The sequence below is a fragment of the Platalea leucorodia genome (assembly GCF_965183815.1).
Source record: "Platalea leucorodia genome assembly, chromosome: 21".
Lineage (NCBI taxonomy): Eukaryota > Metazoa > Chordata > Aves > Pelecaniformes > Threskiornithidae > Platalea > Platalea leucorodia.
Genome location: NC_138843.1, coordinates 5,270,842 through 5,294,646, shown reverse-complemented (window position 1 = coordinate 5,294,646; position 23,805 = coordinate 5,270,842). Strand labels below are relative to the sequence as shown.

Below are 23,805 nucleotides of genomic sequence, written 5' to 3'. Positions count from 1 at the left end.
TAAATATCCTCAAGTGGCCTCAAAATGAGAGCCATCTCCAGGTATCTGGGGCACAATGCTGAGATTGCCATGTAGCAGAAAGTGCTTAAGTGTTCCTCCTGGGGTACCCTTGAAGAAAGTTTTCCGTGTGTCCTCAGTGCCTGCTACCTGTTGTACTCTCCTGCTAGGGGAAGGTATTCTTCCAGCCACGGGTTAGAGTAGGTCTCTGCAAGCGAAGTTGGCAGTAGCTGCAGTCACACATTGGACTTCTGCTGAAGACCAGGATTTGCTTTGTTTTTGTTTACTCGGAGTTGTTATGCTTGTTTTAGCAGTAGGTGGGAATCATCTGCAAGCCTTCAAAATAAGTGCAGGAAAACACAGGGCAGCGTTGCTAAAGGCTGGGATTTTGGCTGGATGGACATCTCTGACACGTGTGCTGTCTGCTCAGAGGAAACCCCAGTAGCTTCTAATTGCTGAAGATGCTCTGTGGTTCAGCCCCGTGGATTAGAGGTGATTTTTGTTGTGCATAAATCAGTGGAAGCCTGGCATCTGTAAGCTTGCAGGCTTGTCTCTGATTGAGTTTGGAGTACCCTGTCTGGCTTGTTTTCCTGGAAATCTCTGTTCTGAGCAAAACCAGAGTGATTTGTGTAGGAGTTTCATTGTCTCTTCTTGCCTGATCCCAGCTGCTGGTTTGTGGGCTAACTGACATCACCTGTGCTTAAAAACTTCCATTGCTCAACGGTACGCGGCAGCTGAGGAAAGGGCAAGATATCTGTTTGTCCCAGATATTTTTGAATGCCCTATTTCAGCGGGAAACTTGATGTTTTGGTATTTGAAAAGCCCTCCAAACGTCCCCTGTGGCTTTGAAATGATGCCACATTTTGGAGGTTTGGATTCATGCCTTCGGTTATTTTTGAAAAGAACAGGAACCTAAAAATAACCATGTGTACTTTTCCAGGCAGAAATGACTGGTTTTTGTGAGCCAAGTGTTTGCTTGGAGGCTGCTGGAATGTGGCATTCTGCGTGTGAATTTATGGCTTTGTGTAGCCGGTCAAACAGAGCGTTACCAGAGAGACTCCCAGCCCAGCGCTGGGGCGAGAACGGAGCTCTCCTCCGCGGCGGAGGGGCTTGACCTTCATAAACTGTTGCTCTGCTACGTGATGACTGCGGAGCCGCTGGAGTGAACCTCTTGTTGCTTCCCCCAGGCGGTGACCTGCCGGTTTTCCTCGAGTTACAGGAATCAGATGCCGTTTAGCGTATTTCTGCAGTCTCTGTAGAGCAAATTTATCTGTTTGAAAAACCTGAATAAAAACCTGTTTTGGCCTCTAAATTTAGAAACAACGCAGGCTGGCAGCTCTCTGAAGCGGATTTCACTGAGCTAATTATCCTTTTAGATAAAGCACATCTCCTGCATTGTCTAATCAGATGAAAATATCTGCATTACAGATGGTCTCTTCCATTCATTATTCACTAAGGAGATTAAGTTTCGCAGAGAGAGGAGGAACACGATGGGGGTGGGGACACTGGGGGGAAGAGATTGAGTGCATCCCCGTAGCTGTCACCGCTGCTTCGCACGGGCGTGCCACCTTCTCCTTACGTGACCGTAACGGACCAGGTTCTTCTACTGGTTTAGCTACTGCAGCCCTTGGCCAGGAGTTAGTTAGCTGGAGTTTCCTTACCAGTTCTTCTTTCGCTCTCAAAATTATTGTAAAACACAGAGTTGACTGGGATTTGGGGGGGATTTTGTTGGATTCCCTGTGCCAGTTGATGGGAAAGGCCTTACTTTCCTCCTTTTAGGCCATCGTTTATTGATCACTGCTCCCCAGGCACAGTGGGTGAAGAAACTGGTTGTCAGGAGCAGTCAATCAGATAGCTCTTGTACTCTGTTTTGAATGTAGCAGACCACGGATCCAGGAATCACTGTCTTCCTTCCAGAGGAGAACAAATAACCAATTTTCTCCCAACCGCAGTTGACCATCTGGTTATTTCTGTACTCCAGTATCCTGGTGAGATTTTTCCCTCAATTATTGGCTAAGTATGAGCTAGGGTAGCATTACAATACAAAAATAGACGGGTTTAAGCGGGGCTGTGGTTCATTTGAATTTTCACATGGCTATATCTTCCAAAAGTAGACAGGGGGAAATAGCATTCAGCCTCCATGTGTTAAAGCGTGGAGACTTTGGTTATAACTGCGCTCTTCCTAACCACATTAGGCAGGACAAACATATAGTGTAACTGGGTCCAAATAAAGTATAACAGCCACTTAGGTTAGATTTCAAGACCTTTATATGAAGCTTAGTATTTCAAAACAGTTTCATGTTACGCTGGTTCTTTGTTCTCTTGCTAGACTATGGCTTTATAATCATGCTTCCTTATTTTTCAAATGTTTTTCTTTCTCCTGTTAGTCTATGAAAACCTCATGTAGACATTAGAAACTGTGGTGTGGAGGACTGCAATATAAAAGCTGACTTGCAAAAATTGTTGTAAAATATAGTTGCCTTGCATGTGGGTTTTCTTCTACTGTGTCTTGGTTACTCAACCATGCAACTATTTATTACAAGAACAGATAAGACTTTGAGACAAAATTATCTCTTAAAAATGATCTAGAGATGGTCTCCATTCACAAATAGGGCATATAGAGCTCCAGAAAAAATGTTTCTGTGTATGAGGTGAGAAAAACTCAGTACTCCTTAGATTTTGAAAATACCTAGTAGTATGTTGTTCGGTTGGATCTCTCTGAGTTGAGTCTCCAACATACGCTTTGTTTTCACTATAGCGGGGATATCAAAACATGCATCCTCTCCCAGCAGGTGTGAGAATACAGGGAGTAATTCCGTTTTAAAATCTTATTTCAGCCTAGCTGTTTGGTGGAACAGATAATTCTGACTAACTTCAGTTATTCTAACTTGCTGTTTTCAGCATGTTTAGTTTCTGACACATAAGACTCTTTGCAAAGTTCTTGATCTCTTGCCCAAGAACCCTCAATGTTCCCTTTTCTCAGCCCTCTTGCGCAGCGTGTAGCAGCAGGGCATTTGGACTTCTTCTTGGCTTATTTTTTTTTCCCCCCTCCTTTCCTCCCGAGAAGCAGACCCATTCCTGTTGGCAGCTGTGGCTTTGCCCTTCACAATGGCTCAGACAGGTTTACCTCCGTTCGTCATCCCTTCCGTGGCGTTGGGCTGCTCTGCTGGGAAGAGAAAGCTGCGGTGGAAGCCACCAGGCTCCGGCGCTTCCCTGAGAGAGGCGTCCTGGCTTAGCTAGCGAGGTTTGGAAGTAGCCTGAGTGTGTCTGTGTCGCAGTGCAGGCAGTTCTGTTTGAGTTGTCACTAAACGAGAATAAGTGCTGGCATGTGAAACGCTCACTTCTTTCCATACAAAGGAATATATGCAGAAAAAGGATGCTAAGCAGTCACTGTCTTTGCTTTGATGTTCCTGAGGTTCTCATATAAGCCATCATCTTACTTGTCCCTTCAAAGTGTGTCATCATCATCATTAATTATATAGGTGCATATTATTTTTTCTTTCTTCCTCTTATCTTCCTTCCCCAACCCTCCTTCTGCCTTACTTGTGGCACAGCAAAACAGCATGGCCCATAGATTCTTCTCTCATTTCAAAAGCACGACTGAGAAAATGTTAATCTGTGGAAAAGCTACGTAGTTGTGGGTATTAACCTGGGACTTGATGTGGTTTCATCAGAAAGGTACTATATAAGTCACTGAAGCTGTAACTATAATTATTTTCAAATAAGGCCTTTGTTACTTGATTTCTGACTTGAATGTGTTAGAAGCATTCAAGATTTATATTTAGTACCATGGAAGAGTCAGATGCTTGTCTGTCCATTGCAACACGAGCCTGAATTACAAGCCAGTGTTCCCAGCAAGCGCTGTGCCGAATCTCTTTGCTCCGGTTCCCCCTCAGCTAAGAGGGGCTGACCGGAGCACAGCGGGGACTTGAGGAGGCATTCGCTGATCGTTTCTGGTACGGGTCCTGTATGGCATTGCTGGCTTCTCCATGGAGCACAGTCTTCACAGGGCATTGGTGATACCTGGAGACCCTTCCCTGTTGATCCCGTGGCAGGAGAGCAGCCGAGGGTGGGAGCAGAGAGGGAGGCACCTCCGGGACCCGAGGAACGGGCAGAGCCAGCTCCTGAGCTCTGGGTGCTTCGTCTCCTCGGTATTTCCTAAAGACTTCGCTTGTTTGTAGTAGTATCACTGAGCTGGTACAGCATGCTTGGCCTTCTCCAAAGGAAAAGGGATACGGAGCAGAAAGGAACAATGTTAACTCGTGTGTGTGTGTGTGGTTTTTTGTGTTCTTTGTCTTTTTTTAAGCTGGAAAGAGGTGACTTCCTCTCAGAAGAATGGAGAGAGAGAATTGCAAACACAAGGTACAGTACAGCAATTGAATGCTGCTTTATGAACTGAATATTTGGGAGTTTGTATAATGGAAACTGGGAGGCTGGCCAGCTTTTTATATAGAATTTCCATAGCAAATACCAAAAGTCTATCTGCCAACTTTTATACTGGCCTCTTTAGATCCTGTTTTCTGACTTGAGGAATGGGTTTAAATGCACGTCCCACGATATTACATACAAGGGTGCATCCAAGATAAATTCTGGTTATACAGAGAAGTATAAACCTCTGTTTGTTTTGCATACCCTTGTAGCTCGTGTCAGTGATTCTGGCAAAACACTGGTTATCCTGGCCATTGGTGTGTACAGCTGGGCTCACTTTCCATTTAAAAAAAGCAAAAGACCCAAGTGGGTCTGTTCCAACTTAAATTGGGAGTTCATTTAAGCTGATTGTCTTGAAGATTATTTCTATGAACATCTGCTCAGAGGCTTAAACTCCTTTTTGATGGTAGCAAAAAGGAAGTAAATTTGTTAAAAGCATAAAATATTCTTATGTATTTTTAAAGGCTTTGCCTTCTTTCAGCCTTATGGACAGGAAAAAAAGTCTTTATTTTTGTATGACCTTCTGGGCCACCCTGTTATGTGGGGAAATGGAAGACAGTTGTCAGAGAGGGCTCGTTGTGGCAATCTATGGATTGCTTCCAAGACACTGTTTTAAGAGCACTCCATCGAGAAGGCGTCCGCCAGGCTGATGACTTTTGCATTATTATGTACCTCACTTAAACTTCTGGAGGTGCCTTTTAATTTGTGGACAGACTCGTCCCAGCCTTGCAGCATAGCGGGGTTTTGGTTTGTTGCTTGCTATTCCAAATGCGTGCTCCTCTGCTGTCTGTGCAGCTTTCCTTGGAACAAATTTAATTTTTTTTTTTTTTTAAATTTTTAGCTGAAGTACATCTAACTGCACGCAGAAATGCTGCTAGATGTTTATTTTGTATGGTATGCAGCTAACTCTATGCCTGCTGCTCCACAGCCACCTTGCTGTCCGATACAGAAATCCAAAAAGAAGTAGTTTTTTTGCTCACAACTGTTAGGTGTTTGTGTTTGTTCCGAGTGTGCCAACTGTTCAGCGTCTGCTCTATCTAATGAGACAGCAGATTGTCTGAGGAATTCACATTGGAGCCATCCAATCTTAGAGCGTGAGTTGAAGCGTCACCCTTCCCGTGAGCGTCGCCCGGCGGCCAGGCTCTGGAGGGAAGGGTGCATCCGTACCAGAACACGCTTCTCCGTGGCCGAGCACTGGCACGTGAGCAGGCTGTGCGGCGCCGTGGGTAGCTGTACCTGCGGCGTAGCAGTACGTGCTGAAAAGAGGGCTGAAGGCAAGGTGGCCTGGGGGCTCCTGTGCTTCTGTCATGTGCATGCAAAACATTGTGCCAGAATGAACACTAAAAAAAAAAAAATCTATCTGGCAAGCCATGTCTTTTTCCCTTCCTTTCCTGGATGTTTTCTAGTCCCGTTAATATGCTTGGCTCTTTTGCAAGGGCTCTTTTTTGGCACGTGGTGGGAAGGAGGAGGAAGAAACCCCTGCTAGCCTTACTTGCCAGGCAGGGTTTCCCAAATTTCCAAGAGCAAGGCGTAGCAAGAATAACTTTTTTTTTTCCTTGGTCTATAAACATTTTTTTCATCCGTGGTTTTTAATAGCTTTGGCTGCTGCTCTTAAACTCAGTGTCCTTGTTGAATATGTTTCATGTGTGGAGGCACTAGGAGGGGAGTTTGCAAACAGACCTCTTGCAAAGAAATCAGTTCTTCATGTTGAAACAATATGCCAGAATGGCTTTCACAGTTCGTGTGTGCAGGGTGCTCAACGGCTTCCAGGAGATGTTGAGGACTCTTGTTGCCAGCTGGTAGGAAATGGGCACCGGGGACAATCAGACCAGGCCCAAGCTCTTAAAAATAAAGGGGTATTTCTTTTTAAGTTGTGATGTGTTCTGTTTCTTTCCCAAACATTTTTATCATTTGTGTGATTCGATGTGCAGGTTTCTTTGTTTCCATATGACTGCTTTTTTTCAGGAACAAAACCCCCTCGTTGGATTTCCTAACCCAGAAAGATGCAAATCCTCCGTTGTGGGTTAGGGTGGAGTGCTGGGTTTAGGACAGGGGAAACGTGCTGAGAGATGTCAGCTGTCTTTTTGCATTAGGGGGGAATTTAGAGCTAGAAGAGAAAATGATATTTTGATATTTTGCTGTAATATTTCAAATGCACGTGAAGAAGTAACGGGATGAAATGTGCGTCTGTTGTGTTGGAGTGTTGTTTTGCATGTGTGGATTAACTGCTGTGAGTGTGTTGGGAGTTGCTGTGTTGGTGTTTGATCTCACCATGGCAGAGGGGTGAAAACACTTTGCACGTTGTTTTATGTTGAAACTTACGGTGCAAAATTCAGCTGTATGCTGAGAGGAGCTGCCAGAGCAGGATGCCTTTAACATTTTTTTAAATGTAATTATGTGGGCAGTGTCTGTGAATGCTAAAGGTAAGGTACTGTTTTCTGTCACTATGCAAGAAGAAAGCGTTTTGCTCGATGGAAGAAGCTGTATAGTCAGGGACAAGCAGTGTTTTTTGGTTTCATAAGTGGCTGCAAAGGCTGTAAGTGACTGTGACTTGTGGTTGTGGGGGGCGGGTGTGTGTGTATACTTGGGTGCCATTTGCCTGTCCCTGTTCATTAACTAGACCATTATCTTGCAGTGTTATTTTTGTGAATAATTTTGCCTTTGGTCCTGAGGTGGATCACCAACTGAAGGAGCGATTTGCGAACATGAAGGAAGGTAACAAATCGAACTTAAAACCTTTTTTCCATTGGTTTCCTGCTGGCTGTGGGAGCTGGTGGTGGTAAGGGCTTAGTTACAGCCATCAGCAGCCAGGTTGGTGGGTTGCGTTCTGTGCCTTGCGGACAAGCCTCTGCACCGCAACGCGTATTTCTTGGGCTTTTTACTTCCCGTCTTAGTATCTACTCAGACCTACCTGGTTACTGGGAAGTAGCCCTGCACGTGAAGGCTCTGCAGAGCTCTGCTGGGGTGGGAGGAGCGGCCGGTCCTTCCTTACCTGTTACGGGAGCCGACAAAACGTGCAACGGCCAAGACTGCAGAGCTCCCTGACTGCATAGGCGTGGCTTTGTATATCCGATTTCTGTAATTGCATACTCAGTTTGCTTCCTGGGTTCTCCTGTTTGGAGTTGTCACGTTTAGTACTGGGTGTTAACTAATAAGTATTAAAATGGGGACACTGTCACTGGATGTCTCGTGTGCTTCTTGGGGAGTCGCACTGCAGACGCTAGTGACCGGGGATGCCCGGTAACCCCGCTGTGGCCCTTACATTGCCTGAGGTGTCTCTTTTCTTTCCTCTTAACCGCTTGGATAAGTAGCGATTCTATTTGGTTATGGCAGAAATTAAAAAAATAAGCATTTCTGAAAAGAAAAATGTGTGGCATGAACAAAGAAGCTGTGGCTTCCCATAGTACAGCTTTGTGCTGAAGTAAATAATGTGACTTTTGGGCTCTGTTGCAAACCGTAAAACCCCCAAACTCAAGCTGTCGTCTTTAATTCCAGTGGTTGGTTGTGTGTTTTGTTTTTTTTTTTTTTTTAAACTTTCGTTTAGTGGTGGCTTGAGAGAAGCAGCAAGGTGGGGAAGGTTCAAGCCCTCTTTACAAAATGGAGAAACCTTGGTTCTCTTCCCAGAAGGCGCTCGGGCTCTGTGCCTTGGGCCGAATGACCGCAAATAGCTGTGAAATGGAGATCAGCGTTCTTTCAAATAAAAGGGCTTTGGGGGCTTGTGTATAAAAGACACTAACTAGGAATGAGATAGTGGTGTTCCTAATTGAATTTTCTATAGATTGCCACTGAGAATTAATGCACTCTTTTTTTTTTTGAAGTGTTGTAAGATCCGTCATTTTAAAGTGATCCTTGAGGTGTCACCTCGTAGCTACCTAGCAGGACTAATGTATTGATTTCTTGGATGCTGTCAGAATGAGCTTTAAGTATTTGTAAAGATATTCAAGTGGCAGTTTTATTAGGGCTCCTCTTTAGGGCTCTGTACTGGGTTATATTTAATAAGTAGTCATTTCCAGGAGAAACAGTGGTAGCTGACTTTGGTTTGGTGTTTTGTTTTTTTTTCTTTTCCAGGTGGGAGAATTGTGTCCTCAAAACCTTTTGCACCTCTGAATTTTAGAATTAACAGTCGAAACTTGAGCGGTATGATTGCCCTTTTTATTGTTCGTTACAATCATGGTGTATTCATTATCTGAACATGTCCGTAGTGGGTTTTTGTTGCTCTTTAAACAGTTGTGTAAGTAAGTAGAAAAATGCTATTGTATTATTACAGCATACATGCCAAAGTGACATGTATTTAAAATCAAACAAACAAAAAAACCCCACCCAACACTGGAACAAACAGGCAGGTTGTTATGGGGTTTATCCCGCTGCGTTTAGATGTCTATAATGTCAGTGTTTCCCTGGCTGGGCATCTTTTATAGTCGAAGAGAAATAAGGTGTTTCAAGGGCGTGATTCATTTCTTTAACTACAAAGAGCTGCAGTGACTAACTTGTATGCGAGTTCCTTATACCGTAGCTGTCTAAATTTGGACAGGTGAATCTCACCAGTCGTGATTTGTAAGGCTTAGAAGCTGAAATGTTCAACTCTAAATGCCTTCTGTGCTGTAAATTGATCAAACAGACCGACCCCATAAATGCCCAGTTGCTGTGTCTGTTTTATTGCCAACAAAGTTTTGTGGTTTTCTTCTCTTCTGAACATAGCAGACTTGATATTTGCCAATGTTGTCCTTTGCAAGTATGTGAACTGCAGCTTAATGAGTTTTTGAGATTACTAACGCCCTGTGTTGTTGGTTTTGCTTCTGACCTTTTTTCAATTTTTATTGTTGAAATTTTTCAAGCAAAAGAACGATCCAAGCTGGGTTTTACACATATTTACTGTCCCCAATGCAAAACATTCCCTAAATTTAAAAAATGCCTTATTCCCCTCCTTGTGCAAACATGGCAAGGAACATACTGAGTTACAAATCTCAAGCTGTGTTTTCTGTTTTTGGCCTGACACTCATGGTAAACTGCTTTTCAAGAATAGTAATTTGAAGACTGTCATTAAGGCATTTCACTGAAATAGTGCCATTGTGAGTTACTTTTACTAAGCTTGAATTGTTGTGAACGTCCTGTGCCTTGGACACCCAAAGCTGCCCTTTTCCGTCCTGTTTGATACTCTCTTCTGTGGCATCTGATTCTTTGGAACCTTATTACTGTTGGGTCCTGGTTTGCCGATCCTTTGTGGACATGTACTTGAAAAGAAAAGGAAAAAAAGGCCGAGTGGTACTCCTGGAAATCCTCAAACCTCCAGAGAGCTGAGATCAGTCTGTCGGTTTGCTGATAAGACAAAGAGCACCTAAGTAAAGCCTCCCACCTCTTTTACAGCACACTAGAACTAGATGAAATATAGGGCGGCACGTCCGAGGTTTAATTGGGAGACCTGCCTACGTAAATAAATTTTTTTGGCCTCTAAAGCCTTTTCTTTCCTGGCTTCTGACCATTTCGTTATCTCTCTCTTTGCTAACTTTGGGAGACTGCAGTTATTAAAAACGTGTTGGGGACACGAAGGGCCCAATGTGTACTACTTTTTTAACCTAATAAAAGCCCAGATTATGACTACCAGTTGAGCCAATTCGTTATCCTATTTCAGCTTTCACCCCAATGTGAATTCATTGGGAATGTTTTCTAGAATGCTGAAGTTTTATATATCAACTATTATTTAATGCTTAATGTGAATGTTGATGTTCAAAATTATATAGAGATAGCTGATTAAAATTTGGGTGAATGAGATTGCTTAGCATAAGAATAGATAATAGCTTCCGCTAACAGGAAACTGTTCCAGGGATTCAGATAAGACGTCCTGAAAAGAAATTACCTTCGTATGCTACAAACAGCAAGGGAAAATTGTGGGAATAAATTTTACACCTTAATCCCATTCTGTGACCATACTGTCTTCGGGAAATACCGAGATCAAATGAGCATGCGTGGGCTGTACTAGGCCTGGGGCTTCTTCCAGTCTGAACGGCCTGTTCGAAGGGATGCTTCCAGGGAAACGTCATCCACTCACAGCTCGTGGCATCAAACGTGGCCAATGTCCTTCACGTGCCGGGAAGGCGATTTCACTCTGCCGTGCTAGCCTTATGCTGCTGCCCTACAAGATTTTTCACGAGACTTTTATTCAGCGGGGTTTTTTTTTTGTGCCTGAGTATGATTCGAGTCACGTGGCTTGTCTGGCTATCTGTAATGTTTTGGTATCAAGTATGAACAGTTAAATAATTTTAAAAATATGGTGGAAAAGATAAAGCTTTAAGAAGCAGGCAACACTTTTTCTCAGTACCATTTTTGTCCTTAATAGTTCCATCTGGCAAAAGAAATGGAAATGTGGAAAGGGTTGGGACAAACCAAAACAAGTATTATAATGTGGTTAAAATAGTGGTTGAAGTTGCTGAATCCTAAACCTTGCTTTTTGACTCTTCTGGGTAATTTTCTATTTAATTAGAATAATTTCTTCTGCAGTCATGCCACTCACTCAGTGTTCAGTGGTTATGGAAATGCTTAGACACATCCCATGCCTATTAATTCTAGGGAACAAAACAAATATAGGCAAGAAAGCAAATATAAACCATGTTTGTCCCCAGTCCAAATATAGTGCAGTTACAGTTTACATGGGTTGGATCTAATGATGTTCTGTTACTGGTTCTGTCTAATTAAATCCTGCCTGTTACTACAGATGTGTTGTCGCTGGTTCCTTGTGAAAATTGTCTCTGAGACACAGGAAAGTTTCATTTGTTAAAAGCTTGCACTAGCGCGTAATTTTAGTCTAGAATGGCTGACTATCTCCGAAGAAATGAAATGTAGATCTTCCAAATTTCTTAGGCTTTCTGTAGGGTGCACGTAGCAAGAGAACAAGAAATTGCCTTTTAAACTCACTGCAGTGCTTTCTTCTAGGACATTGCTGTCTGAATAAAAAAAAAAATATCTTTTTGTTTTGAATATGCCTTTACTGTTGCATGGCGAGTTTCAGCCGAGTAGAACTGAGCGGCAAGCTGAGCGAGCTTTGGTTCCCTAACTTGCCTTTCTTCCTTTAGATATTGGCACTATAATGAGAGTTGTGGAGCTATCACCACTGAAAGGGTCGGTGTCATGGACCGGGAAACCAGTTTCTTACTACCTGCATACTATTGACCGAACCATAGTGAGTATAAATACGGGCCAGTAAATCTCTGGAATCAACATGCCAACTTCAGATCCTTGTTCTTGGGAATTGTTTTCATATTCGTTTGCATATTTACAGACCTGGAGCACACCTAATGGGAACAGGTGCGCTTCCCCAGTTCAATCTGTGCGGATGTGCGGATCATACTGCACGGCTTAGCCTCTGGCTGCTGCGGTGCAGCATCTTACACAAACACTGCGGTTACGGACAGTGCTATGGAGTCTGTTAATTTGTTGAAGGTGCATAGATTTACAAGAATAATTCCTTCTCGTACTCCAGAATATGCAACTATGCAGAACGAACGGTGGTCTTGTGCTGTAGCTTCCACACTGAGTAAAGACTCGGTGGGTCTTTAATTCTTCGGTTTGCTTTGTGGTGTACAGAGCATTTCATTCTATCATATTCAAGCAGTAAATCTCAATTTTAGTTGAACTTTCAGTTGTTGTAGAACCAGACAAAGCTCCATAACAATGCTGATGCATTCCCTGGTTTTTTTTTCGGTTAAAACAGAAACAACCCTGTAGAAAAGTAAACTTTTGTGGAGAAATAGTTTATTCCCACACTGAGTTTTTTGCAGTGTGATAGTAAGACTGTTTTTCTAAGTCAGCTGTAGTCTAATAATGCTTTTGTTAAAGAATATGCTAGAGTACAGATAAATATTGTAGCGGAGGACAAGAGTGAAGTAGCTTCATTGAAAATAACCTTCTGCTGAGTGGAGATATGTGACACAAAGCTTTGAAACAAGGATAGGCAGTGGTGAAGATGATAAAACCTTGTTGAGGCTTGGATTATGTCCTGCTACACAGCGTGTCTGTGTCACTAAAAAGAATGAAAGTCAATGGCTTCTTGATGTAGCTTATCAGAAGAAAACCAGTCAGAATTTCTGCAGTTCTGCATTTGTCTTAAGCGAATATTTTGTTCTTATGTACTCGTCTGTCGTGACTTTGAAAATGACTATCTTATCTTTCTATTTTCAGCTTGAAAACTACTTTTCTAGTCTCAAAAATCCAAAACTCAGGGTAAGTTTCAGTCATTTTCTGTAGAAAACTCAAAACGATGGAGCAGCTGCTATGAGGAATTTAGTTAAAGATGGACAGAATTGATGGAAAATCAAATTTTCTTGATAAGCAAGGAACGTAGGTGTGGAGCTAATTGAAGTGAAGCATCAGATACCATCAAGCACTAATGCCATCATGTTCAAGAGCTTTCTAATAGAGAGTTAATGGGGCAGCCGCAAGGCGCTTTTCCCTTGCACTGGAGGTCTGTAAAGATCTATTTGTTCGTTAAAGAACTGAAGTTAAAGAAGGAAATGATAGTTTGAATCTGTCATGAAAATGAAGCTGAAGAGCACTCTGAGGTGTTACTTCTGGGGCGTGCTATCTGAGACATGAAATGTGTTGTCAGTTGCTGCAGTCTGTGCTATCACATTTGGAATTAAAATGCCAGAGGATTTTTGAGACTGTGCTGGGCTATATTAATCTGAAACAACCGACGAGGCTGGTATTCCCAGTAAGAGAATTAAGGGAGGCCACTTAATTTAAAACTTCAGGTGAATATTAGTCTTCCGAGTGACTTGCTTCGTAAGTCTTGAGAGCAGACTAACGGTAGCTTTGAGATCGGGTTGTTTCAGACTGCTGAATTCAAACTTGGGAGAAAAGAGACTTCTCAGAGTCAAAAGAAAAAATGCAGAGTGGCATCCATATACTGTTGAACTTCTCTGCTTTTAATGGGGAGGCTATTTAAATCTGCCATTTGTACGGTCTAGTTGATAACTTGCTTGAATTGAAATGTTGGAATTGCCAGAATTCTTATGCAAATTAAACCTCACCTGGAAGGTACAAGAAAGGCTTTGAGTGAGCTCTTTGAAATTTCCCGTCCTTGCTGCCTAGTAGAAAATCAAGCTTAAAAGTTGCTTTTTTTCGTCTCCTCTACAGACTTGGCTAAACTTGAATTACATGATGATTAATGGCTTTGCCATTTCAAGTCATGTAAGATTTTTAAATTGATGTAGCAATACATGAAATATTGGGGGTGTAGGTAAAGCTATTGAAATATTTAATAGTTTAAAAAACAAACAAACAAACAAACAAAACCCCAAAAACAAACCCTGTAACATCAGTGTGTGATCTGGGGGGTGGGATTGCGAGGGGCAGAATAAGGGAAGAGGTTGGGGCTTAATCTCCTTTGCCCTGTGGCTGCATGTTTGAAACCCCTTACAGTAGGTAGCGCAGTGCAAAAGGGTGACTTGCATTTATCTTCCTTTTCCCACTGAGTGTTGCCTGAGGCAGGGCAAGTTTTTTCCCTTACCGGTAACAAGTTTTTTTTTTTTTTTTTTTTTAAAATTTTTTTTTTATTATTAATTAGGCATTGTATGATAAGAGCACTTACACCTAGCTCTTGTGGAAGATTAAGCTGGGAAACACAGTGCTCTGTATTTAAAAGTGATAAATATATGACCAAATTCTTAAGTCTTTTAAAACATTTATCCAGGAGGAACAAGAGGCAGCTAGACGTCGTCAACAAAGAGAAAATAAGAGCAACACAACTACTCCAACGAAGGTTCAAGAAAACAAGGTGAACATCCTGCATTTTCGTAGAGTAAATGTGTTTTCTCTTTAGCTGTGCATGAATGCATAATCTGTGTCAGGAAAGGCCTGATTCTGTGGGAAGGTTGTGTTTGTTCTGAACATGTAAACTGGTATAGCTGTTGCTGCGGACAAAAATATGATGGAGTGACTTAATAAAAGCGGCACTTGGGAATTGCACCACTAATTCTGGAAAAAAGGTATTGCAAGATGAATAGCACAGTTGGCTGTCCAGCCTTGCTTACCTTCAGCACCAGCTTCCAGAGCTTCCCCTGAGTCATAACCTATTGAATGGAGTTCAAAGGGTGCTGAGTCTCTTTTGCAAAGACTCGTTTCCTTTCTCGTTCCATTGCATCACACTGTTAGAAATGCAGTGACTGTTCATGCACAAAAATAGAAAGTATTGAATGTACTTTGACTTTTTAATGAAATTCAGTTGAGGAATATAGTCAATACAGGGTGAATAATCAGCTTTTCTCAGACAACAGTTACAGATTTCCTTTTCTGTAATGAGTAAGTCCAGAAGAGAATGAGCACAACTTCTTGGGTCTGGGGACAGCTCTTATCCCAAGCAGGTCTATTTCACTGGCAGGTTATTTAACTACAACGCATCAGTTTGCTTTCCTAACATTATTACACAAAGTTATTAATGCTTGCTTAAAAGGAATGCTGCATATGTAGGTAGAAATGACTAAAGAGCTTTTGGCTTTTAAAAATCTCTTAGGATTCTGGTGCTGAAGAAGAAAAGGCTGGGGCAAATTCTCTTAAAAAGCCATCTCCCTCCAAAGCACGGAAGAAAAAGCTGAGTAAAAAAGGAAGGAAAATGGCAGGCAGGAAACGAGGACGTCCCAAGAAAATGAACACTGCAAATACAGAGCGCAAGACCAAGAAGAACCAAACTGCACTAGAACTTCTGCATGCTCAAACTGTTTCACAGACATCTTCATCCTCTCCTCAGGGTGAGTTCAAGGCTGGCAGTGGAAGAAGGCTCCCCCTGCCACACCAGTGTAGACAAGTATCTGAGGCTCTGAACGCGTGCTTGGAGGTCATCTTTCCTTTATGGCTAGGTTTAGTTTGGTTTTGTGTCATAACTTCTCCCTTGCCACCAAAGCAAAGCTCCCCTTGAGATGGGGGTATGCCCCTGCGCGAAGATGGTGATTGAATCTGTCCGTAGGTGCTGGGCCAGAAGCTGGAGCTGAGCTGCGGCTGATAGCTTCTCTGCTGCTGCTCTTCTAAGGATAAACTGTAGATGTCCTTCCAAGCAATTTGTTGCAGGGTGTTGATCTAGCTAAGTCACTGGATCTTGCGTTGTAAATGACATGCTTTCTAATGGTAAAGCACTTGCCAGAAACACTGACTTTCGCAATCTGAAAGATTATCTTTGTTTCTCTCTTTAGATGCATACAAGTCACCTCATAGTCCATATTACCAACTACCTCCTAAAGTGCAACGGCATTCATCTAACCAGCTACTGGTGACACCCACCCCACCTGCACTACAGAAGCTGCTAGGTAAGGCTGTGATGTTGTCACCGCGTTTGTCATGGGAACCTCTACCTGGAGAGCAGAGAGAACCTTTACATATGGTAAATCAAAGGGCCACTTGGGAAGCTGTATATTGAACAGGAGAGGGGGATAGCTTCTCCCCCATCTTCCCCCGCCTGCCCCACTTCTATTGGCATCACCACGAGGTCTCTTCTCTTGCTTGCTGCTGAAGTTGATGTTGTGGTCTGCGTTTGTTTGTTGACATTGTTTCAGCTCTCCTTTGGCACAAAAGGAAATAAGCTTGGGTTTAGCAGGAATCCAAAATAACTTTAAATGGAAATGACTAGTCAGAAATAACTTTATTTTAAATGAAACCATTCTCTTATTCTTAAATGATGCAGTCTTGGAGAACACGACTCCATTTGCTCTGCAAAACTTTGAGCAAAGTAAATGAGATGCTGTCTGAGTTTTTGAGGTCACAAAGGTGGTGCGGTTGGAAAATATGCTCCACGTGCGCGAGGTGATTTAGGGAAAAACTTGGAGAAGAACTTGGTTTTTTGGGTCTTCTGGTGTCCCCCCCCCCCAGCTGTTTCTGGCCTTTGGCATTGGGCATGAGCCAGTCTAGGATCATCTGGGAATCTGATGTAATGTTCCTGTCTATGTAGTGACCAAGGGCATCTGTGATGTCCTTAACTCCTGCTCTCTTGCTGTGGTGTCTTACAGTTATGACTGATTTCTGAGTGCAGGGAAAGAGAAAAAGAGTTAGAGGGAGGTTTCATGTCGGGGTGGTGGTGGGGAGCGGGGAGAATGACACTTGTCTGGAGTAAACCTCACTGCAAAAGTCTGCGTACCTTCTCTTACGTGTTTTGGCTGCCTATGATTGCAGCAGACTGGACTTAATCGTGTGGTTGCCTTTACGATGAAAGGGCTCCAGCGGCGAGGGCTGGGGAGGAGGAAGGTTTATTGCATAGTAGGAGACTGGAGATAGAAGGACGATGAGAAGCAAGTGCTCCTTGGAGGGCAGAGTAACTGTGGGTGTAGAGCTTGTCATCTGTATGGAGGCAGGAGGAGTACAGCAAGCCCTGCCTTGTGATGCTGGGAGAATGAGTGCTCCCAGCTCAGGGCTAGTTTTGGCTGTTACAGCTAATCTCTTTTATTATTTCTACTTACAGTGCATTAAAAGCTGTTCAACTCCTCTTTCATCATGCAAACACACCATTAGCGCCCATCATCTTCCTCTGCGTTTTTGAATGCGTTGTCATGACTTCCATTCGGGTACCTATTATAAGTAGCTAATGGATCCAAGTGTTCAGCTTGCATCAGAAGATGGATTTTCAGCATGTTCTAAATTGATCTTTAATGGCTTGGTCTGACTTACAGTCCAAATAAAAAGCAAGAGAGAGCAAAGGGGGGAGAGGTGTCAAGGGAGCAAGTAGGGGTAAACAGGAGCATTGCACTTTCTCTCACTTGAAATGTATCACCTCCTTGTTTACTTTGCAGACTCTTTTAAGATCCAGTACATGCAGTTCATGGCGTACATGAAAACACCTCAGTATAAAGCAAGTCTGCAACAGTTACTGGAGCAGGAAAAGGTAGGTGTCCTTTTTAACATTTCTAAACAAAGTTGCCAGACTACCAGATACTTCAGATGTGGGGGAAAAATGCTGGAGATCGAAATTGTGTACGCTTAACAGCTGCACCAGGCCGATTATAAAGACTCTACCAGAGTCATGCTTAGGCTGAATGACTGTACCTGCGGATCTTATTGCTACCTCGGTCAGTCTTTGTGTGCTTAAATTTCCCATCTGCAAACTGGGAGAGATGTGCCTCCCCTCTTCCCTCTGGTGCCCCTCCACCTAATAAGACTCACTTCAGTATTTCTGTTTCTTCCTCTATTTTGACACGAAGCTGTGTGTACCTATGCAGGAAGCTGGTGTCTTGAACCCTGTCCTCTTCTCCCATTTGGGATTGGCAGCTGCTTTTCTTCTCTAAGTATCTCATGGGTCACAGGAGCAAGAGGTGGTGGTCAGCCTCTCCAGCAGTGGGCACTGCCTGAATGCGTTCCTGCCCTCCACTTAGAGGGGCTTCCCTGCGTGGACTCATCCTGCAAGCTCATGGATGCATCCTGCAAGTCAAACTGCTCGTAGATAATTTAATTGTGCTTAATCTAGCTATAGGTTGTAGCAACTTTGAATGAGGACTATCTTGAAAAACACACAGATACTAATTTCTTGGAGCTGAATTTTCTGGTTCTTGACATCCTATTCCTTTACCACTGTAGGGAAGCCTAAATTAATTGCGTACTCTAGCATCAGGATGCCTCATTAAACTTGTAACAAATTGAAGTATGAGATTAAAAAAAACCCAAACTGTCATCAGTGACTTAAGAGACTTAATGAAGCATCCTTAGTATTGATAATCTTAACGTGTTAAGATTACACTGGTGGGCAAAGTGTAAATTTACCACGTTGTGAGTTGAAATACATGAAAAGGCAAAGAAAACCCTGCAGCTGTGAAGTGTGGCATTTTTCTCTGCTATGGAGCCATCTCCCCAGCAGAGGGAGGAGATTTACTGACTGAACACTTCTGGTATTGCTTTACCTCAATTAATGAATAATTTAATTGCTTTATAAATTAGTCCTGCTGAGAGAGACTGTGCTTGCTACTTCTATGGAGGAAGCTTTCCCCATAGAGCTCAACAATAATCTTTAACTTCTGGCCAATTCCAGCTTTTGGTAGCCCCCGTGGAAGCTTTCCTTTGCCCTGTGGCCTTTGTGAAAGTGTCAGCATAAAGCTGTAGCGTTGTTTCATGGGGTTTTCCATAGTGGGAACCCTTTTTCCAGATGAGAGAGGCTAATTTGTGCCACCCCATTTGTTACTGAGAATTGGTTGATGCTGATGTGGTGTTCATGCAAACCTTTTTTCTATGGTTGTTTCCATTTGTTTTCACAGTCAAACAGCACGTCGAATTTTCAACTTTTTCCTTAAGCAGCGTATTTTGCTGCTTGTTCTGTACTTGTCAGGAAAGTCAGCATAACGTTAATTTATCTCCTTGCACAGAAAATAGCATGAGAAATGATAGCGTGCAAGTATTGTGCTGTACGCTGAAAGTATAAATTGAGAGTGTGGCAAAGTAATCCCTCCGTGTTGGTGTCCAACAGCTGTTTCATACTTTAAGACATTAAAATGAGGAATTCAGTATGAAAATATTTTTTAATGGAGTGTTACGCTGACAGCATGGCAAGTTAAGCTTCACAAAAGCAGAAGCAGAACTTTGCTGGATGAGGTGCTGTTGTATATTGTATTTAATGAATCCCTTTTACATGAAGGTTTTTCAAGTACAAGAAAAACATTTCTGTAATACGATTTTAAAATAAACAAGATGCTGTGAGCTGCTAGTTCACCAGATTACCCTTAGATGGAGCTGTCAGCTCCACTGCTCGTAAAGGCTGAATGAAATGACTGATGTTGAAAGCATAAATGATTTTTTTCGGCATCACTTGTGGCAGTCCATTTAACGTTGCAGTGACTCAACTGTTTTCCCAAGTCTTTGGCGTAAGAGGCAACACGAGCTGTTAGCCAGGTCCTGTGTTTTCTCACACATGTGGAACTCGCCAGCGCTGCTGCTTCGCTTCACAACATGGATTGCTTGGAAGATCGAGGGGCTTTTCGCCCCTGTCCTCCGCTTTTTCTGGAGCGATGGCTCGGTTTCTGCACAATTCCGGTTTGGCCTCAGCAGCAAAAGTTGGAGAAAAGTGTAATCTCCAGAGCCTGCTCTTGCTGCACTCGTCTTTCAATTGGGAACTGAATAAATGAGACTCTGTAGCCAGTCCTGTCCTTGCCCTTTGCTGCTCACATAGTGCACGACCGTGAAATGAGTAAGCAAGTGTCTGGTTAAGGAATGTTATGGGCAGGAAATGTTCTGCGAGTGGAAGGGTCAGGTGGCCCACTGAAGTAATTTTGGCATTGGAAGTACAAGTGGTTTGGCTTATTTATGACTTTCCTCCTACCTCCCCCCCAGTGTATTTTCATTTACTGCGTGTCTTCCATGAATATTGTGTAGGAAAACTCTGAATTGGGACTCTGGAGATTTAGATTCTGTTCCCAGTTTAGTAACAGATTTCATACAGATAATCTTTTCCAGTTCCATTTCTGCTCTGTAGGATGTGATTATTACTATTTCTTTGCAACGCACTAGGAGATCAAAAATGAATTTTTAAGACTGTCCTGATTATATTTACCCTATAGCAGAAAAAACTACTTAAAAGCTCTTTTCAGCTTACTTAACTTCACCACGTGTTGAACACTAACAAACACAGGCTCGCAGAAGTCGGAGACAGAGCTGGAGTAGTTCATACATCTCCCCTCTGAGCTCAGATTCCCTCCCAACTTCCTATACAAACTAGGTGTAAACATCTTACTAAGGTGGACCGTGCTGCAGTTGGTGCTAAAATTGTATTTTCTCTCTTCCCTCTTCCAGGAAAAGAATGCTCAGCTACTGGGGACAGCACAGCAGTTATTCACCCACTGCCAGGCACAGAAAGAGGAAATCAAACGTCTTTTTCAGCAGAAACTTGATGAGGTAGCCCCGATCTGGTGGAAGTGGATGCTTGTTAGTCATCTGCACGCAAACAGTTTTGATAAAAATAAGTAAGACCAGAGTAGTCTCAGGTCTTCAGCCTCTGTTTTGCAGCAGATCATGCTAAATAATGTGAAATCTGTATCACTCTTCAGTTATGTTTTATCTTTGTTGTTGAAATTGTTGTGTGCCGCTCTGTATCCAAGGGAAGGGGGTGACAGACCACAGCCACTATGGTATTTTAGTAAAGGATGCATCCCCTGCTGGCTGAACAAACTCTGTGTTGCCAATGCAAGTTCAGAAGCACAGAAGGAAATGTGGTGGCTCTCTACAAAAATAGCGTTCTTCTGACTGGCAAGAAACTAAATGCCAGTTTTAAAGTTGAATTGCTGGAACAGCAGCTCCAAGTGAGGTACTTTTGTCCTTCCTCGTTATCCCCTAGCAATGACAAAGTGCCTTGGAGAATGCTGAGGGCCTTCCTGTGAGCCGCATAAGTTCTGCGGATCTCCTCAATGTCACTTTTGAATGTGACAGTTGTCTGGAATTAGGGTGTCAAGACCTTATTGAATGATCTCTTTCCTTCTCACCCTTCATCTTGTAGTTGGGAGTTAAAGCTCTGACCTACAATGACCTGATTCAGGCTCAGAAGGAAATCTCTGCTCACAATCAGCAACTGAAAGAACAGACGAAACAGCTGGAGAAGGATAACAGCGAACTCAGGAACCAGAGCTTACAGCTGGTGTGTACAATGCTTGTGTCTGAGTAGAAGGGTGATGCTTCCCTTTGTGTAGGGAGAACAGGTCACGAGCTGAGGGCTGGCCTTGACTTCAAGGTATCTTAACAAACGAAAAATTGTCCCGCCGCTATAGCTCCTCTGTAACAAGAATGATGGGGGAAACGCCGAGGTGACAGTTGGCTCTGGCCTCAGCTGTGTCGCTTAAACAGCTGTGCACCCGTATGTGCACTTGTCGCTGAATCTGGATCTTGCTGGCCAAGACGTTTGTACAGTGCTTGCTTTGTGGTAGCCATAACTCTCGTGTTGTTCATCTTGGTAACTCAAACTGTTAAGGTGGGTGAGGGGGAAATCTGGATGTGGAAGTGGTTAGGGAGGCTGGGTGATAACACTGGTTTTAGAAAGAATGCGGCCACCTCCTGCCACATTGTGTTGGTGACCACAGGACCATTTTGGTGGCATTTGGCTTAAGCTGAGAGGAGTTTTCAATGGACCAAGCAGCTTCTTGCACATATCCAGCTGAAAGGTGCATGGCTTTCAGCTTGCACCTTGGGTGAAGTGGTGAAAGTTGTCTTTTGATCTGTTTATCCTGTGTCTTTGCAGCTTAAAGCACGGTGTGAAGAACTGAAGCTGGATTGGTCAACGTTGTCACTGGAGAACTTGCTGAAAGAGAAGCAGGCGTTGAAGAATCAGATTTCTGAGAAACAAAAGCACTGTTTGGAATTGCAGGTAGAGAGCAAGAAACAAACTTGGGGTAGCTCTTGGGCAACGGACCAGTTAAGGGTATTTGACTAAATACGATGTTAAGGGATAAGCTAGGTGGCTGGGTTTTTTCCCCCCCACCTTTCTCCCCCTACACTCCCCTGGAGACTAATCTTTTTATTAGAGAGTTTTAGTAAACTTGAAGAATAAGGATGTGGATAACTTTTAAAGGAAGTAGATGCTATGACCCGATTCCTTGGTAATGCTGTGGAAGAAGGAATCATGGTTTGTCATGAAATAGAATTAAAAAGCATGACCTGGTGAAAAGAAAGGTCCTGCTTATTTGCATAATGTGTGGCTTCATGATAATGTCGTCTGTGTGCTCTGATGTCTTGATTCAGGAATCAGTTCCCACAGAATGTCACTTACCATAGTGAAAAGAAATGAAACTCCTGTGACTGAAGAATTTCTCTGTGAGATTAGCACTAGAGCTAATCCAGCCCTTTGCTGGATGGCTTGACATGGAGTGTCTGTTGCCTTCAGTGACTGGCAGTATCGAGTTACTCCATGCTCTATATAAGTTGGAGATATTTTGTGTTTGCTTTCAAGACCTGAAAGGTGCTTTCTTAGAGTCTCTGAGCCATTTCCCTTACCTGCGCCTTTTAGTCTCAAGCTCAGAGCAGCATGTTGAAATTTGTTTCTCAAATTGTGGGTCAATTGTTTTGCGTTGTTCCCAGAAATGGGGCCACTTTTCCTGAGAGGCGTATCAAGGCAAAACTCCGTAATGTGATAGAATTCTTAAGTATGGTCTTTAATCATTGTCCCCCTCTTCATTTCAAGATCAGCATTGTGGAACTTGAGAAAAGTCAAAGACAGCAGGAGCTCATGCAGCTGAAATCGTACACGCCGTCTGATGAGTCACTGTCAGTACAGCTACGCAATAAAAACCATTTGAGCCGTGATCCTGAGGCCGATCACAGCAGGTTCCACCTGGAGCTTGAATGCTCTAAGTTTCCTATGCCCCACATCAACGGCATGAGCCCTGAACTGTCCATGAACGGCCATGCTACACCCTATGAAATTCATAACACTTTTAGCAGGCCCTCTTCCAAGCAGAACACCCCTCAGTACACCACCTCTCACCTGGACCAAGAAATAGTTCCGTGTACCCCAAACCACAGCAGCAGACAGAAGGCAGACAAGATGACAAGCTTGTCCTTACCTGATTATACCAGGTTTTCCCCAGCTAAAATAGCACTGAGGAGACACTTGAATCAAGACCATGCAGTCAATGGAAAAGCAACAACTAATGAGATACAGAGGTGAGAGTGATCATTTCCTGGGATGGGAAAGGAGGGGTAGTCTATTGCTTGTTTTTCATAATGGTGGTTTATTTGGATTGTGGAAAAATACTTTTAAAAGTGGAGTTTTATACACTTGTAAAAGTTTTCTGTCAGGAAAACCAACAGTGACAGCTGATTGGGCAAATAAGGTGGTACAGTGCCTTGAGTTTGTTACAAGAATTCCTTGCAAAAGAGAAGTCCTTAGCTTTTGTATTCTGACAATCGTACATTTCTGTTCCAGAGCTGACCACGTCAAAGAGAATGGCCTTACATATCCAAGCCCTGGTATTTCAAATGGCATAAAGCTGAGTCCTCAGGAAACTCGGCCCTCTTCCCCAGCGGCCTTACCAATTGCAGGCGAGAAGGTAAGAGATCTGCTGGTGCTCAAGTGCACAGATATTACACCTGGTAGGACAAAGAAAAAGTTGGCCGAACGAAGGGAATGCAAGCATGCTCCTTTCTGTGGTCAGCTTGGCATGGAAAACAACACAAAATACAGTAGGTGTGATACAATAAAAAGGAGCTGGCTGGAGAAGGAGAATACTGTGCTCATGAAGGACGTGCTTCCCTCTGAGTTATTGGTTTGCACATGAACTGTGCCAGTAACGCAGTAGGACTTCGCTTTGATCTGGTGTGTGTCTGCTTGAACTTGAAAAGTAGACTCTTTCATGGTTAAAAAAATAAAAATAACAAAAAAATTATCCACGTAATTGGTCCAGCCATGAATCATATTGGTCTCATTTCAGAGAACGCAGGTGC

General features: G+C 43.1%; 1 protein-coding gene across 8 annotated transcripts in view; it reads left to right on the top strand.

The window, feature by feature from the left end:
• Nucleotides 1-23,805, top strand: part of DOT1L (DOT1 like histone lysine methyltransferase) — a 77,196-nt gene that overhangs the window by 33,891 nt on the left and 19,500 nt on the right. For 7 of the 8 annotated variants that reach the window (XM_082331053.1, XM_082331052.1, XM_082331054.1 and 4 more), the window contains 14 exons: nt 4,304-4,359; nt 7,061-7,140; nt 8,494-8,562; nt 11,493-11,599; nt 12,598-12,639; nt 14,111-14,194; nt 14,930-15,164; nt 15,603-15,716; nt 17,190-17,281; nt 20,170-20,271; nt 20,870-21,007; nt 21,605-21,730; nt 22,544-23,025; nt 23,288-23,411. In XM_082331053.1, the coding sequence (XP_082187179.1) occupies nt 4,304-4,359; nt 7,061-7,140; nt 8,494-8,562; nt 11,493-11,599; nt 12,598-12,639; nt 14,111-14,194; nt 14,930-15,164; nt 15,603-15,716; nt 17,190-17,281; nt 20,170-20,271; nt 20,870-21,007; nt 21,605-21,730; nt 22,544-23,025; nt 23,288-23,411 (1,851 nt within the window). The remainder of the gene's footprint in view (nt 1-4,303; nt 4,360-7,060; nt 7,141-8,493; nt 8,563-11,492; nt 11,600-12,597; nt 12,640-14,110; nt 14,195-14,929; nt 15,165-15,602; nt 15,717-17,189; nt 17,282-20,169; nt 20,272-20,869; nt 21,008-21,604; nt 21,731-22,543; nt 23,026-23,287; nt 23,412-23,805) is intronic. The other variant, XM_082331051.1, reaches the window with a different exon arrangement.